Raw genomic sequence first — 16,306 nt, 5'->3', positions numbered from 1 at the left:
CCCCACCCCCACCCCCATGAGAGTGGCCTGTGGACAGACTGTGAAAGCAGGAGCCTGTTAACTCGGTCAGAACTCCACAGCCACCAATGCTGCCTCAGATCCGGATCCCAGAATTACAGCTCACAACTCCACTTTGGGAAGCCTTGCTTTGAGTTACACACCATCACTCTTAATGACATTGTCTTCATTAAATCTTTTGTTACACAATCTCTCTAAGCCTCCACCCTATCACAGACACACATATTGTCCTCTTGTCTGTTTTCTCCATCCATCCTCAAAATCCAGTGGCTAAAAGAATTCTTACATTTCCATTTTTCATCAGTTCTCATGTAAGACCATTGATCTGAACAGAAAATGGCAGGAAGAAAACATTTGGGCAAACTGATGGAGCAGAAAGGAACCTGACCCAGTGCCATAATGTGTCGTCTAGATAGCAACTTCTAATAAACTCAATTTCCCCTTAATTATTTATTTACATATGGTAGGTGGACTGCTGATTTCAGGACCTTCCCATCCTTTGTATTATGGAGGTCAGCTCTGCAGTGAGTAAGGCACTCACCCCACCAAGGCACATCCATTGAGGGTTTGTAATATCCAGCTCATTAACTTCATTTCTCTCTCCACAGATGCTGCCTGACCTGCTGACATTTAACTATCTTTTCATCCTTATTTCCACACCATTTTGCTATTCTATGATACGTTGGCTTCTCCTTCATTAAGAGTTTAAAAATTGCCTAACCCCGCCCTCCAATAAATTCTTCTAAGATGTGTACAGAGAGTACTGTCACAACATAAACTGTTACAAGTCACCCAAAATTACACCCATCAACTTTCTGAAGCCCTGAGCCCAGAGGCTGGGAGACACCTTATCTCACAATTTTCAGGCTAGGGGGCACAGACTAAGCAACAAATATTTGCAACAATGAGAAAAATTAAATCCACATGAAAATAAATTCTAATAATATAATGTAGGACACTTACCAACAGATGTGTCTGAATTGCTATAAGAGTTCTTTGATCTGAGCTGTTGGAAGAGAAACATTGTAAACAAGCAGAATAATTACTGACTGTTAACAAGTGAAAGCAACATGCAGTGGTAAATCTAAAACAAAAACAGAAATAGCTGGAGAATCTCAGCAGAACTGGAAGCATGTGTGGCAAGAAAGCAAAGTAAATGCTTTGAGTCTAGTAACGTTTTGGATAAAGAGTTTCTCTGGTAATTTCTGTTTTTCTTTCATATCTCCAGCACCTTTTATTTTGTTTTATTGCAGTGGTAAATCCCTGACGTGGCAGCATCAAAGAAATTCACTATTCGGAAAGACCATGCTTATGTACATTCAGGTTTAAACATTAAGAGATTGGAGAAATAAATAATATTTCTCACTTGCAGGGTTTTATTTTAGTTTCTTTGACTTGCAATATAAAAAGATTCTTGCAGCAATGGATATGTTATAGACACACAAGCCTAACTTGGGAAAAGGGCAAATGAATCCAACAGTGTGAAATTTTATTTCAGAGTTTGCAGTTTAAGTTGGAAATTTATGGGTATATTGAGGGCATCAATTGTGATGCAACTGGGTCAATTTAAAATGAATTCAAGACTCATATTGTGGGAAAAAATACCAACGCCTAGACGTGGTGGTCAGAGAAGGATCACCTTCAGTGATGCCACTCTCAAAGGTTTAGTGGGATGCACAGCATCAATTTCCTCTACTCCAACATGACTTGAAATCTGGTGCCATGTACCGTGAATCTGTGCAAACACTAATAGTGACAGTATCAGGCAGGCTGATAGCCAATCAGATAAAATAATTTTTCCAGACATCAAACTAGGAAACAAAGGAGGAGGGATTATAATTCATTTTTAATCATTTCATAGGAAGTGAAATAAAGATTGTGATATACACATGAAAGTGAGGTACAAACTGAAATATCATAAACATTATTTTAAAAATAGTAAAATTTATTAATGTTATTCTGAAGGAATAATACTCCAAATTTGATAATTAGCCTTTCAGGGCCAGGAGGATGTTTGACAGTAATTATGACCAGTAGAAACTCAACTAGATCTCATCCAATATGACAAAGCTTTGGACAGCTTTTACATTGCGAACAGTGCATTAAAAAGTTGATGTTTATATCAGTCTGTGTTCATTGCATCTGTAAAAACTGCAACAGCATATCCAATGTAGCAATAAGGCACCAGTGACATTCTTGACTTGGCTTTAGCTGGCTATCTGAAGATGTCAGAAGTTGTCAGTTTCATAATAATATCAACAAATGCTGACAGTTTAGCCATCATAAAAATTGCAAATTCCAAGCCCTTACTTTACATCCTGTGTGTGACCAGAGTTCAAGAACACTGATTAAGAATAAGGATCTGTATCTAATGTAATGACCCTGAATTATTTGGAGAAATAAACACGAAAAGAAACATTGGTTGATAATACGATAAAAAGAGAAAAGTGGAAAGAAACAATTAATTCAGACATTTTTTTTCAGTGTGTTGTGCTGAAGTTTCAGCCTATTCACTGATAAAATATTTCTGACACGACTGCAGTATATAACATGGTGAGGTTCAGAGTTTTAATGTGAGAGTTTTAATCTGTCGTCTTGATGCAACTGGGTCGATTTAAAATGAATTCAAGGCTGTGAATGGTTCATTTGTTTTACTTAGAATCACTTATTAACACATTTGTTCATAACATTTTGCTACTGGTCATTTTAAAATAATCTATAAGGAGAAAAAGATATGGTTGTATGCAGAAGAATGCTCTTTATATAGCATCATTCTGCAATGCTACTATTGGGGACATCAAAGGCATATGCATTCTCTTGTTACATGCAGTAAAGATATAAGCACGGCAGGACTGTATTGATGTATGCTGTACATAAATTCTATAAATTTCATGGTAACGCATCAAGCATTAACATGTACCTAATCAAACAGAAAATTATGTAGCATTTCTTTAATTGTATTTTGCATCTCAACATACCTCAACCACATCTATTTCTTCATAATGTGAATCAGCAGCACATGTTTCTTCTATCTTGATAGCTGGCACAGAGTCCATCAACAACTATAAAATTGTTTTTAAAAATTTAGATCTTAATCATATTTGGTTCTGAACAAACTGCTACAAAAACATACCTTCAGATTAATATATTTAGAAAATGGTGTTTTCTATTGAAAAGTTGACAATTCTAAACATCATCAGCCTAGTACAATAAGATGGTTTGTGATAAATCCATTGATCTTTCAAGGTAAAATCTAGGCATAATAAGCTGACTAATCTCCTTCAGTACTGTAGGATGCAATTACTGAAATTCTAGTGAAAATTTGTATCAATCTCACCACTGAACAGAACAGCAAATTAGATGTAATACACAGCATTGGCAAATACTTTTCACTATCCTGTACTTGAGTACAAATAACAATAAACCAAATTCTAATAAACCTAACTCTAATTCAAATATGAAAAAATTCTATATGACAAACTACTTTAATTTGATGTAAAAATATATCTAGACACAGGCTGGCATTCACAGATCCTCAACAATGATATTGACTCTTAAATGTTCTTGGAAATGTCTTAGCAAACCATTCAGTTTAAGGGTAATTAGGGACGGAAAGAAATTACTGGTTTTGCCAGTAATTCCCACAATAGACCAATATTTTTCTCTTAAGGGGAAGTGTCCAAAATGCTTTCAGTACTGCATTGAGCTAGACTTTGTTTTAGATAAAGCATGACTTGCACTCCCTTTCAACTACTGCTCTGGTTAATGTGCTGAAATGTATTATCTAAATTATACTTTGGAATCTGGATTTTAAAATAGAGATATTTATGTATGCGTGAGTTCTGTTTTTTTTTAAACAAATAGATTATAAAGTCATTTGGAATTGTGACCCAAGTACATCAATTCCAAGAAAGCAAGCGTCTGTAGTTAAGTAACTGGCAGAACACCTGTAGTGTCAATGGACGGAATGTTTATATTGCTGAGGTTACATCAGAAAGTTATTAATTTTAGCTCAGAAAGAAGAATAGTGTTCTTCAAGCAGGAGAATCAAACTTTTTGTTCATGCAACCAGTCACCATAGTAGAACTGTTGTAGTTTATGGAAATTCCAAACCAGATGAGTTTGCATAGAAATCTTCAAGTTGTTCAATTTGAAAAAAGTTGCCTACATCAGAATTGTGAAGGTTCATGCCAGCGGACTTGGAAAGGAATCTTAAACTGTTTTCCACATTCCATGGAACAGAAGTTGGGAGTCATTAGTAAAAACTTAAAAAGTTGAGCTCAGCGTGAAATTTCTCTGGAAACAAGTGAGTATCTGTAAAAGGATGGTGTAGAGAACCAGGTTGAAACATTGATTTAATGTTTGTGTTAAAATCCTTCTACCTATCTCACATTAATATAAAGCAAGATGATTTGTTTTCTTTTGTATAATAAACCCATATTTTGGTGTTAAAATACATCTGCAGCCTCAGGTGAATAGGTTTCAGTGACTAACTATAATATAAACAACTACAACAATTGCACAGTTGATCTATCAAGCTAGGTTTCACTCTCAGATCGGACTTGGCCAGTATTACCACCAGCTGGGAACATATTGTAAAGGTCAGTACAGTAGCGCCTCGACATGCGAACGACCCCGTTCACGAACAAATCGGTTTACAAACAGGATTGTATGTAAAATTTTGCTTCAATGTATGTACGAAATTCAAAGTACGAATGAAGGTACGAACGCAAAAAGCCCGTGGTTTCATTGTCATTGTTCTGCTTTGCTACATGTGCTTTGAATATCCAAACAATGGGAAAATTGATTCAGTTCACAAACCAGGTCCTGGAACGGATTACGTTCGTAAGTTGAGGCGTTACTGTATTTAATTAGTAATTTGACTATTATCTGCAGCCATTCATGACACTTTAATAAACTCTGTATCTGGGACCCCCAATTTGTTTTGGTTACTTTACTCTCACTTCTTTTCCAAATAGTAAAATGCACAATTTTCTCAATCTAAAGCAACAGTCCCGGAATCAAGAGAATATTGGAGGATTCTAGATACGTTTAATATGTTAGCCGGCAAATAGCATGTACCTGGGTGTTAAAAAGACAAAGGAAACAACTTGAATAAACCCACAAAGGAAATTCTGCTGGTGACAGACAAAACAAACGAGGATGAACAGTGAAGAAAGAGGACAGTGATATTGAGCAGGAAAGAGAGGCAGCAAGAGTGAGAGAGACCACGGAGGTAAAAGGAGTCTTGCACAGAATGAAAATGATGGTTTTGAAAAAAAGGAGAGATGAATGTCAAGGAAAAAAATTGCTGGTCTTAGTTAGATTGCCATGTAGCAATTGTAAACTCAGTTCCCATTTTCAAGCTCATTTCAGGTCAAACTTTGTAAGAAATATGGTCATGTAATTATACAAATTATTTTTTGCATCACTCTTACTCTAATCTAACTCATAACTATGGGAAAGTGTCTCAATGATTTTGCACACCATCAATAGCTTATTTCTTAATTGTAGCTGGTTTCTGCTGAAAAAATTATTTTTGCAATTCCTGTTTTTTTTAAAGAACCCACCTAATACTGAAACAATTAATTATCCTGTGCTTTAATGTGTTCAAATAATGTTACTTTCGATATCCGCTGTTCTGGTAAGAGGTGAAACAATACACAGATTCTGAGATATTCATAACTTGTTTTAAAATTATGATTCATTAAAGAAAATTCAAAACTCAGTCAAGAAAATTAGAAGCAATAAAGGAGTTGAGGTTTAACATGTATTTTATCGAGTTTTGAGAAGATTTGAGATTTGAGAAGATGTATTTTATATTTAGTTATAATTTATAATAATTGGCACATTTTGTTGTTTCTCCTTACCTCAACATTTTGGCCTGGGAACAGTCCATGCTCTCCATTAGTGTTCATACCTTCATACCAACCACTGTAAATATCCTACAGAGAGAATCACATCAGGTGTGTAAGGTGTGTCTTGAAATTTTGAAGCATTCTACACAGTTAAGGACACAGATTTGAAGAAATATTGTGTTCTGACATGCAATGATATCGAAATTGATTTTTAAAATTTTCCCATAAAGGTTTCCTGGAATAAAGATGCTAGAATAGAAATTCAACTGTGTTTCACTCATTCATTGGCTACAACAAACAGTCAAAGCACCCATATCCCAATGGGACATCACACCTTAGAGATGTAGTTGAAACACTGATTGCCATATTGGTCATCTCTAGCAGCTGCCTGAAATTAATATTGAGCACATTAAAGTATTAAGTAGAGATACTGTGTTTCTTTTCCATGATAGTGGAGCCTGCAAGAGTTTGATTTCATTATTCTTAAGCTTGCCCAGAAAACACAGTACAAACATTCAGAAAACTGGCTGCAACATCAGGCTTTCTTTATCTCCATTAAAGGCAAGTTGCTGGATTGTTAATTTAGGCTGAGGATTTGTGACGCAAATATTTGGGTCTTCTGGTTGGAATTGGGAATGTTTTGATGCCACAGAATGGTTGGAGACAGATGCTCTATACTCCTCCCATTAGCTGCGGGTAGAAAAAATGAATTATTGATTACCATGGGGATGAACAATTATTGGGGGGTATGCAGGAATGTAGAGTTGAGGTGAAAATCAGGTCAGCCACGATCTTATTGAATAGCAGAGCATGTTCAAAGGGCGGAATGGGCTTACTTTTGCTTCTTGTTCATATGTTGTTGGGATAAACATTGTGGCTGCCACTCAGTGAATGGAACTAACCCAATCGCAGCGCATGGGGAAACTTTGCCAAATCAAAATGTCAGCTCTGAATATACTAGAGGAGTGGTCTACAAGGAGATTGTGATCATTAGGTTGGCAAATACTGATTTGGTGCAGGCAGAATTGGGAAACAAACATCTGGCCATACTCCCCTGGAAAGGTTATAGTGGTCTTCAACTTCTATATCCCACACTCATTCAAACTTACAAAAGGTTGGGATCAGTAACTTTAATGAATGTCCTAATCATCAGGCAAGTGTCAGATGCTCTAAATAATGCATCTTCTTCCCCAGAGAGGCTGCACGACCCTTCAATTTTATTTTTCTAAGTGAAAGCTATCATCACTATTCACTGAGTAAAATGTACTCAAAAATCAAGCAGACCAATGTAGTGATTGGTACTTACTAGGAGGCTAGATTTCAAAATTCATCCTAAATCCAGTTAAGAAGCTCCCTAATGTGAGAATTGTACCCATTTGACTTATATCTTTTAATGTTTCTTGATTTGTTGGGAACAGCTTCATTGCAATGTGATGAGTTGGAAATATCTCTCGAGGGACTTTGCATATTGGAGAGTAAAAACTCACGCAATACTACAGGATTTAAAGAGCTGCAATAGCCAAAATGCACCAATCAGGAATTTTACACGATGGACTGAAGCAAGTTTTCATACCAAAATTCTTCAAAAAAGTTGAATAGTCCTGCAAACAGTGATACAAGGCAATAAAAAGGATATGGCACACTGCCCGTTTACATTGCTTCAACTATCAACAAACTAATCCCAAAAATAGTCAAGCAACTACAATTAGAGCAGGGAAGGGAAAACAGCTCAAAAATAGAGGTGAAAAGCTAGTTTCAAAATGAAAGAATTCACGGGTCTCCCAATCAAAAGAAAGAATCTTGAGAGAACATCTAGCCTACTGCAAAAATGTAGTAATGTTGGGCTCCTTATTTGCACAGTAGTCAGCTAGTGAGACTACAGCTTGCAGAAGTACAACTTGTAAGCATACAGAATGAGGTTAATTATTCACCAAGGTTGAGAGTGGGGTGCTGGAAGAGCACAGATCAGGCAGTATCCAAGGAGCAGGAGACTCGATGTTTCAGGCATAAGCCCTTTATCAGGAATTCCTGCATTCCTGAAGAAGGGCTTATGCCTGAAACATCGATTCTCTTGTTCCTCGGATGCAGCCTGACCGGCTGTGTTTTTCCAGCACCCCACTCTCGACTCGGATCTCCAGCAGCTGCAGTCCTCACTTTCTCCTCCTGATTATCTACCAAGTTGATAATCACTATTGTATTTAAATAGTGCCCTCCATGACTAAGAAATGTCTTTGGTTTTTGCTCACTATCATTGTAATGCTGCAGCAAAAGATACTGCACTCCCACGGACACACTCCTAGCTCATGGTCTACACCAGCCTGCAGCCCAGAGCTCAATGCTCCATTTCATAGTGCCTAAGCCATCTTCCACTTCATCTGGAGAGGAAAGATGGATCATGTTCGCAGGGTCACTGTATACAAAGCTCTGGATAAGGGAGCGAAAGATATGGCCAATGCTGCCCTCATCCTGATAGCCACCTTTTTATGTGGCTACATTAAGCTGTGCACTGACCCTCAGTATGCAAACACCATTTGCCACTATGTACTGAGGTTCTACCTATGTCCGCTGTTTCGAAGTGTAGGTCTGACCTTGGTTCTGAGGAGCGCTCAAAGTAGTTGGACTGCTCTATATCACCTGTCCTTTCTGGAAAAAATTGCTAACACCTTTGACCAAAAGTCCATCTTGCAGTAGTCAGCGCATAATGTTCCGAGACCTTGCGTGAAAAGGAGAGGGTGGACCCTGTAACGTTGTTCCTGGAGCAGACTGACAAAGTCATTTCTCAGAATGCCTCATCACCAGAACTTTTCAACAAGCACCACGACATCGCTTCGCTGGTAGTGAGAAAGGCATTGCCCACCAGTTGTTGCATGCTCACCCAGTCTCTGTGCGGCACCCCAGAAGAAGAAACTGCACTGGTGAAGAGACTGTTGCACATCTCCTTCAGAAATGTACCATTTCAAAGAAGGTCTGGAGAAAGATGTAATGGTTTTCATCAAGGCACATGCCGAGCAGCTCTGTGACGTGCAACTCTGTGCTCTATGGTCTGTTCCCAGGGATGCACATATAGATGAACATCTGGAGGACTATCAAATCAGTGAAAGATGCTCTTTGATCTGCCCAGAACTGGTTGGCTTCCCAGTGGAAAGAGTTGACCTTGACCGAGTGTTGCAGACTGTCACATACTAAGGTCCAGGTCAACATACCGAGGGACCCGTTAAAGCCTGGAGAAGCTGGTGCCAAGGTCCAGTGGGAAGAGAATGTCTAATGTTTTTCTGCCAAATTTTAATGAGGGTCCATTCAGTTATCAGACCTCATAGTATTTAAATAGTGCCCTCCATGACTAAGAAATGTCTTTGGTTTTTGAAACTACAGGGAATGTCAACTCCTAATGTTTGTTTATCTTGATATGCAAAGACCACACAGTCCCTGTAAATGTAATGAATTTTAAAAAAAAATCAATGAAGTATATTATTGCAGTAAAAAAAACATAGTGCACACTCACTGAGCCTGTTTGCTTACAGCTTCCCTGTCCTGGATTGCTGTACCTTATGTTTTTGCACTGTGTCTCAACCAGACATTGAGGCTCATATTACTTTTGTCTCACCTTGCTGTTTAGCACAAAAACAGAACAACAAATCTTGCCATGGTTGTCAGCAGGCCTCCATTAAGTCAAGGAGTGGTGACTTCACTCAGGAATTTCCAGTTGTCTAAGTCAAAGGCAGCCTCCAATACCAGTCCAGTGTTTGGAAACGGTCAGTCAACCACTGGGATAGTCACAGTCTGGATTCTCTCCACAAAAGCTGAATTTTCAGCAGCCCGCCACTATTCTGGAGTCTTTCTGCCCTGTTAAAGGCTGTTTCCCTGACTGGAATGTGAGACGGGCAGATATTAAGGGTGATGAAAGTGGGTTACGTTTTGGTACAGGCTGGGAGCTATGCCAATGAGTGCTTGCAAACTCTGATATTGGAGGCAATCATGAACGTGGTAGAGCTTGAGGCTTGGTGGCAAATGAGTGTAGTAGCAAAGATCGAGTGAATGTGAGCTAGTGGAGAATAGGTGGTGGCAATTATGCTGGCAGAGTGGAGAAAGACATTGACCTTCTTTCTACAGCGCTATGCATTCTCCTACATGGCTGAGATGGCTCTACTCTGGGTGGCAACCTTGGACCAGACTGGCATGTTCTGGCATCATTGTTGATCCTGGGGAGATGGATGTCCTACTTGTTCACCACCAAATCCTGTAGGAATTCTGGGTCACTGCCCACACAATGGAGTGGCAATTTCAGCTGTCTGGTGCACAACAGGGAGAGTGGTGGAAATTAGATTCAGTTTCCATTTGAATATATTCACAGTATTGATGATATATGCCAAGTCTCTGTCCTTTTCCTGCAGTTCATAGTTCAGCTCATTTAATTTTGATGTTACATCTGTAAGGAACCTGAAGTCGCCCATTGTCCGACAGCATACTGCAGACTTCATTCCTCGATTTTACAAAAGGTAACAGCTTCAGATATAAAAATCAGTGCAGGATCTTCTCTCCACAACCACCTCTCAGCAGTGTGGAGAATTACTTCACTGTTGGCAGCGTCAAGAGAGAATTTAAACATGCCGTGCAGAATGGCTCTTCTCAATTTAAATTTACAATTTTAACAAAAAAATTAATTAACTGTCAAAAGTCCATAACTTTACACATTAATACTTCGCAGTGGATTATGCAGTATACATTTGGTTAATAAGAAAGGGAATTCAGTATCATTTCTGCAAAATGCAATAAAGCTCCAGTATGACTGGTCCGGGTGAAAATATCCACTTTACTTGTTCTGTCCTTAAAAACCATGTGCAAAAAACTAATCAGCTGGGCTGTGACAGTCATGTTGATGAGTTTATCAAAACAGCAGTGAGAAGCATTCAAATCCTGCAGTAGTTACAGAAAGATATCTTTGCAGAGAAATTCTACTAGTTTTGCTATTGTGGAAGCACTGAGTGATATACCATGGATTGCTATTATTATTTCATCCTCATTCAGAGTCAGCAGCAACAGCCACTGATTCTTAATGACTTCATAATCTGTGAACGATTTCTATCTTGCTGCAAGATGGCAGACATGAAATGCTGCTTAAGAATAGGTTTTTTCCCTTTTGTTGTTGGGTGAGAAAAGAATGACTTGAATTTTCAAGATGGCCTTCAGCTTCTCAACTTTCTTTGTTCACAGCATGTTGCTCAAGGGCAAGTCATCCTTGAATTTACTGTGCAGTGTTGTTTGGTGTCATTCCAAATTCTCCTTTTTGCTTATTGATACACTTTGGTGACATATAAAGTGAAAACTTCTGACAAACACGCTTACAGTTGAGAACAGAGTCAAATTTTCCTATTCCAGGTGGAAGTTGTACATTTTTCATTTGTTTTATATGCTCCATGTTGACACTCATCATTATTGTTTCACCCAGTCGTGCACGGTGCTGCTTACTCATGCTGCTTATCAGCCTCTGTGTCTGTGCCTCTGGAATATCCGAATATTGCTAGCTGCCTTCAAGTGTGAGGTGACACTGGAGATTACTCCTGTGCTTGTGATTTGTTTCCAGGGTCCCCAGTCGGCTTGTGGAACATTGCAACATTCCCTATAAATATTTCTTCATATTGTACAGACCTATTAGATAGCAGCTAAAGAAAAGTGAACGTAGGTTTACAGATGAAAGGAACTGAGAATTTCTTGCAGGGAGTTCACATGTACATGATAGATTTAATAGCCTCATACATCTGTTATTCTCCAAAATACTGGCTTCACATCAATTCCTTTTATTTTCTTATTCATTTAGTTGCCTTTCCACCACAACACTTTACCTTGTAATTAAAGTCCATCTGGATCAAACTGAAGCACAACGCAACAAGTTGCCAAAGCCAGTTAAGAGCACACACATTTCTCTGGCAATGTGGCTTCCAGAACCAGATATCGTGTATGATAATTGATATGAACTGATGAATGAACACGGGTGGGTGGTCAGAGGACTACCAGAAACGCCACAGTGAAGAGATGCAGGCGGGCGGTGGGATTGACTGGCCGAGTCTCTGATATTGATGCACGTTAGAGACCACGGCTGTACTTGGGGCACAGCCTTTCAGGGAATATGGAATCACTCCTCTGGACAAATGCTCCAATCTGCACAGAAATTCAATAAGCTTGTCTTTCCGTGGTCCCAGAGCTTTCAAGCAAGTATATGCTAATGCATGAAGGGAAGAACTGTGTACATTGTTACTGGAATTAAGAACCAGCAACCTGTGCCTTGTTTCCAAGGCCTCTGATCAGTTTCTGTTGCTTGGATACAGGATGAGGGACATGACAGCCGATATCTCTCATTCAGACTGGATGATGTTCCTCCCCAACTCTGCCTCAGCCAGACCCAACAAACCCTGACCCAAACCAGGACTCCACCCTGCCAGTATCACTCCTACTAATCTGAATGACCCTGAACCTGACAATTCCTCCCTCCTATTGAACCCAATACAACTATCGCCCAACCTAAAGTGAACTGACACGCTCTGGTCCCCAAACTCAATCCATTGCACCCCAGGACACAATCATTCCCAGACTCTCCCTCACAAGGTCAGAATATCCCACCTTCCCCCAACCTCTTAATTAGTTATCTGTCACCTCACATACCAACCTTAGCCACCTGGCATCCTACTATTTCTTGCCCACCTGACACAATGTACCTTACCCACCTGGCACACGACCCAGCCCCTTACTCACCTGGCACACTGCCCACACCTACCTTTCACAGCAACAGTCAATGTGGCTGGCTGTGCTGTTGACAATCTTCCCTCTAAGCTGAGTGGCCATACATCTGTGCACTGATTTGGAGGGTTCGCACATGCCAATCAACACAGAGCCACGTGAACTTCCGGTCCCAGAAGTAAATGCTGAATACAGACCTTGGAGGTTCCTGCAGCAGCAGGAAATATTAATGGGAAAGTAGGCTGTTGGACATTTCAATCTTTGAGTATGGCATGTTGTCATTGCAAAAGACGGTCTCTGTTGCTGTATTTGTAGATTACTGGATAGATTTCTAACAGGAGGTCCCTGTCCAGGAATATTCAACACTGAAAGCATCTAAAGTAAGTTAATCTAATCAGATTGAAAAATCAGGTGTCTGGACTTGTCTGGAATATCTGTGCTTTTATGTTACAATAAAATAGAGTCATAGAGTCACACAGCCTGGAAACAGACCTTTCACTCCAACTAGTCCACTCCGAACATAATCACAAACTAAACTAGTCTCACCTGCCTGCTCCTGGTCCATATCCTTCCAAATCTTTCTTATTGATGTACTTATCCAAATGTATTTTAAACACTGTAATTGCTCCACAGCCACCACTTCCTCAGTATGTTCATTTCACAAGCAAACCTCCCTCTGTTTAAAAAGTTTTTCTTTTTTAAATCGCTCTCGTCTCACCTTAAAAATATGACCCTTAGTCTTGAAATCTTCCATCCTAGGGAAAAGACAATTACCATTTACCCTATCTATACTTCTCATTATTTCATAAACTTCAAAAAGGTCACCTCTCAACCTCTTATGCTCCAGTGAAAAAAGTCCCAACCTTTCTTTATAACTCAGATGTTCCATACCCGGCAACATTCTGATAAATCTCTTCTGAACCCACTCCAGCTTAATAATATGCTTCCTATGACTGGGCAACCAGAACTGGGCACAGTATTTCAGAAGAGATCTCACCAATATCCTGTACAATTTCAACATGACTTCCCGACTCCTACGCTCAAAGGACTGAGCAATGAAGGCAAGTGTGCTAAATGTCCAACTACCCTATCCATGTGTGATACAGACTTCAAAGAATTATATACTTGAACCCCTAGGTCCCACTGTTCTATAACACTACCCAAGGCCCTACCATTAATTGTAGGAGGCCTACCCTTGTTTGTTGTACCAAAATGCAACACCTCACATTTATCTAGATTGAAGTCCATCTGCCATTTTTCAGCCCATTGACCCATTCGACCCATTGTTCTTTGAAACTCCAAAGGGTAAAGGTGCAACCTGTTCAACCTTTCTTCATTAGATAAACTCTGTTTCTCTGAGTTGAGTGAAACTTCTTTGGAGTGCTCCTATTGCAATTGTACAGTTTTTCAAATAACCATGCAGTTTCCAGATGTAGTTTCACCAAATCTTTATCTCAGTCGCACAGATACCATCTGGTGATGATGGCTGAATATGGAGGATAGCTACTGCTGTTTGCTGCATAGGACATAATCCTCTCTTTTCATACAAATGGTTAAGTTTAAAAAAGGAACTTAGAAAATATGTAAAACAGGTGATACTCATAGTACATGACAAAGTGTTACATTTCATTATAAAATCATCTTTCCCTTTATTTTACAGTTTGATGAAAATTCTTTACCTGACTGTTAACTGTAATAACCTCTCCTGGTATTAGAGTCAGTTCACCCTCTTTGCGACGTTTAAAGATACATCGAACTATCGCCTAAGTAAAGAAAATAAATTAAAGCAAAGCTAGATCCTACATCCTGTCTACTCACATTAAGATACAAGATGGTAATAGATTTATTCATTTTGCTTTAAATTCCTTGTGCGACTTAGCATCACATTACTTCAGGAATTGATTCAAGAATATTAAAACATTGAACCATCACTCCTCAAGTCTATTCTACCATTCAATGAGATTGTGACTGATCTGCAACATGATTACATATACCAGTCTTTGCCACATAACCCTTAATATCTTCAAATCTATTACTCTCATATTTACAATAAACAACTGACTGAATGCCAATACCTATTTCTGGAAGAGTGTGCAAAACTTTCCTAATTTCACTCCTGAAAGATTTCACTCTTTCTTTTGATTAAACACCCTTTGTTACAGACTTCTTAAACCAGTGGAAATAATGGACAGAATTCTACAAGTACCTCACCACTAGTCCCAGCAATGGTGTGGGGGAACCATAAAATAATCCTGTGGTCTTCCTGCTAGCTTTCCCTTATCCTCCCCTCCTCTGACTTTCTGCAACTTTATGCAGGGGAGTGAGGTTTAGGTGACCCATTACCAAACCAATTTTGGATGATTATTGACTACTTGAGGGCCACTTCCCACCTAATCTCAACTTTGAGGTTGGCGGGCCTTGGAATTGAAGGAGGGCACCTCCACAGGAACTACTCCTGTGGATACTCACTCACCAGGTGGTCTTTCCATCTAGATGCTGAGGCCCCACTCCACACGTCCCCTTTCCATATTGAGATACTCCTACACTTACCTTGTTCAGAATCCACGGACTGTCATAGCCCGTGATTGCTACTGCTGAGATTAAAGAGCTGTTGGTCAATGAAAGTCAGGTTCTTTGAGCCAGGGACCCTTTTCTGCATGAGAGGCAATAGCCCTCTATCCAGCCAAATGCTCTTCAGGAGGGTTTAAACTAATTCAGCAGGGGGATGGGAACTGGAATTGCAGCTCCAGTGTACAGAAGGTTGAGAGTAGTGAGGTCATGAATAAGGTTTCAAGGTCGCAGGAGTGTACCAGCAGGCAGGAAGGTGGTTTGAAGTGTGTCTACTTCAATGCCAGGAGCATTCAGAATAAAGTGGGTGAACTTGCAGCATGGGTTGGTACCTTGGACTTTGATATTGTGGTCATATCAGAGACAAGGAAAGAGCAGGGACGGGAATGGTTGTTACAGGTTCCGGGATTTAGATGTTACAGTGAGAACAGGGAAGATGGTAAAACAGAGGGAGCTGTGGCATTGTTGGTCAAGGACAGTATTACGTTGGCAGAAAGGACGTTTGATGAGGACTCATCTACTGAGGTCGTTTGGGCTGAGGTTAGAAAAAGGAAAGGAGAGGTCACCCTGTTGGAAGTTTTCAACAGGCCTCTGAAAAGTTCCAGAGATGTAGAGGAAAGGATTGCAAGATGATACACAGGATAGGAGCGAAAGTAAGAGGGTAGTTGTTATGGGGCACTTTGTTTTAATAAATATTTTTATTAAAAACTTTTCCAAATCTTTTACAGAACATCTATATGTAAAAAAGAATCATACCAAAATACAGAAAGGTAGAGGCAGTACAACAATGTCATAACACGATACTATCAATAATGAACTACCTACTATTCTACCAGAACAAACAAATTTACTAAAACTAAACTACAAATTAAATAAAACTTAAATTAAGCTGAATTCAAATTAACTTAAATTAAATTATATCTAGATTTGGAGATGCCGGTGTTGGACTGGGGTGTACAAAGTTAAAAATCACACAACACCAGGTTATAGTCCAACAGGTTTAATTGGAAGCACACTAGCTTTCAGAGCGTCACTCCTTCATCAGGTGATTGTGGAGGGCTCAATCCTAACACACAGAATTTATAGCAAAAATTTACAGTGTGATGTAACTGAAATTATACATTGAAAAA

The 16,306-nt window shown here is 39.3% G+C and overlaps 1 protein-coding gene across 4 annotated transcripts in view; it reads right to left on the bottom strand.

The window, feature by feature from the left end:
- LOC122555374 (sorting nexin-9-like) overlaps positions 1–16,306 on the bottom strand; it is a 96,148-nt gene that overhangs the window by 71,759 nt on the left and 8,083 nt on the right. For 2 of the 4 annotated variants that reach the window (XM_043701320.1, XM_043701322.1), the window contains exons 2-5: positions 14,288–14,371; positions 5,889–5,963; positions 2,997–3,080; positions 982–1,024 (exon numbers count right to left, since the gene is read on the bottom strand). In XM_043701320.1, the coding sequence (XP_043557255.1) occupies positions 982–1,024; positions 2,997–3,080; positions 5,889–5,963; positions 14,288–14,371 (286 nt within the window). The remainder of the gene's footprint in view (positions 1–981; positions 1,025–2,996; positions 3,081–5,888; positions 5,964–14,287; positions 14,372–16,306) is intronic. The other 2 variants (XM_043701321.1, XM_043701323.1) reach the window with 1 other exon arrangement.

Source organism: Chiloscyllium plagiosum, chromosome 12 (genome assembly GCF_004010195.1).
Source record: "Chiloscyllium plagiosum isolate BGI_BamShark_2017 chromosome 12, ASM401019v2, whole genome shotgun sequence".
Taxonomy (NCBI): Eukaryota; Metazoa; Chordata; class Chondrichthyes; order Orectolobiformes; family Hemiscylliidae; genus Chiloscyllium; species Chiloscyllium plagiosum.
The sequence above is the reverse complement of the archived record's forward strand: the minus strand, read 5'-3'. Positions and strand labels throughout refer to the sequence as shown.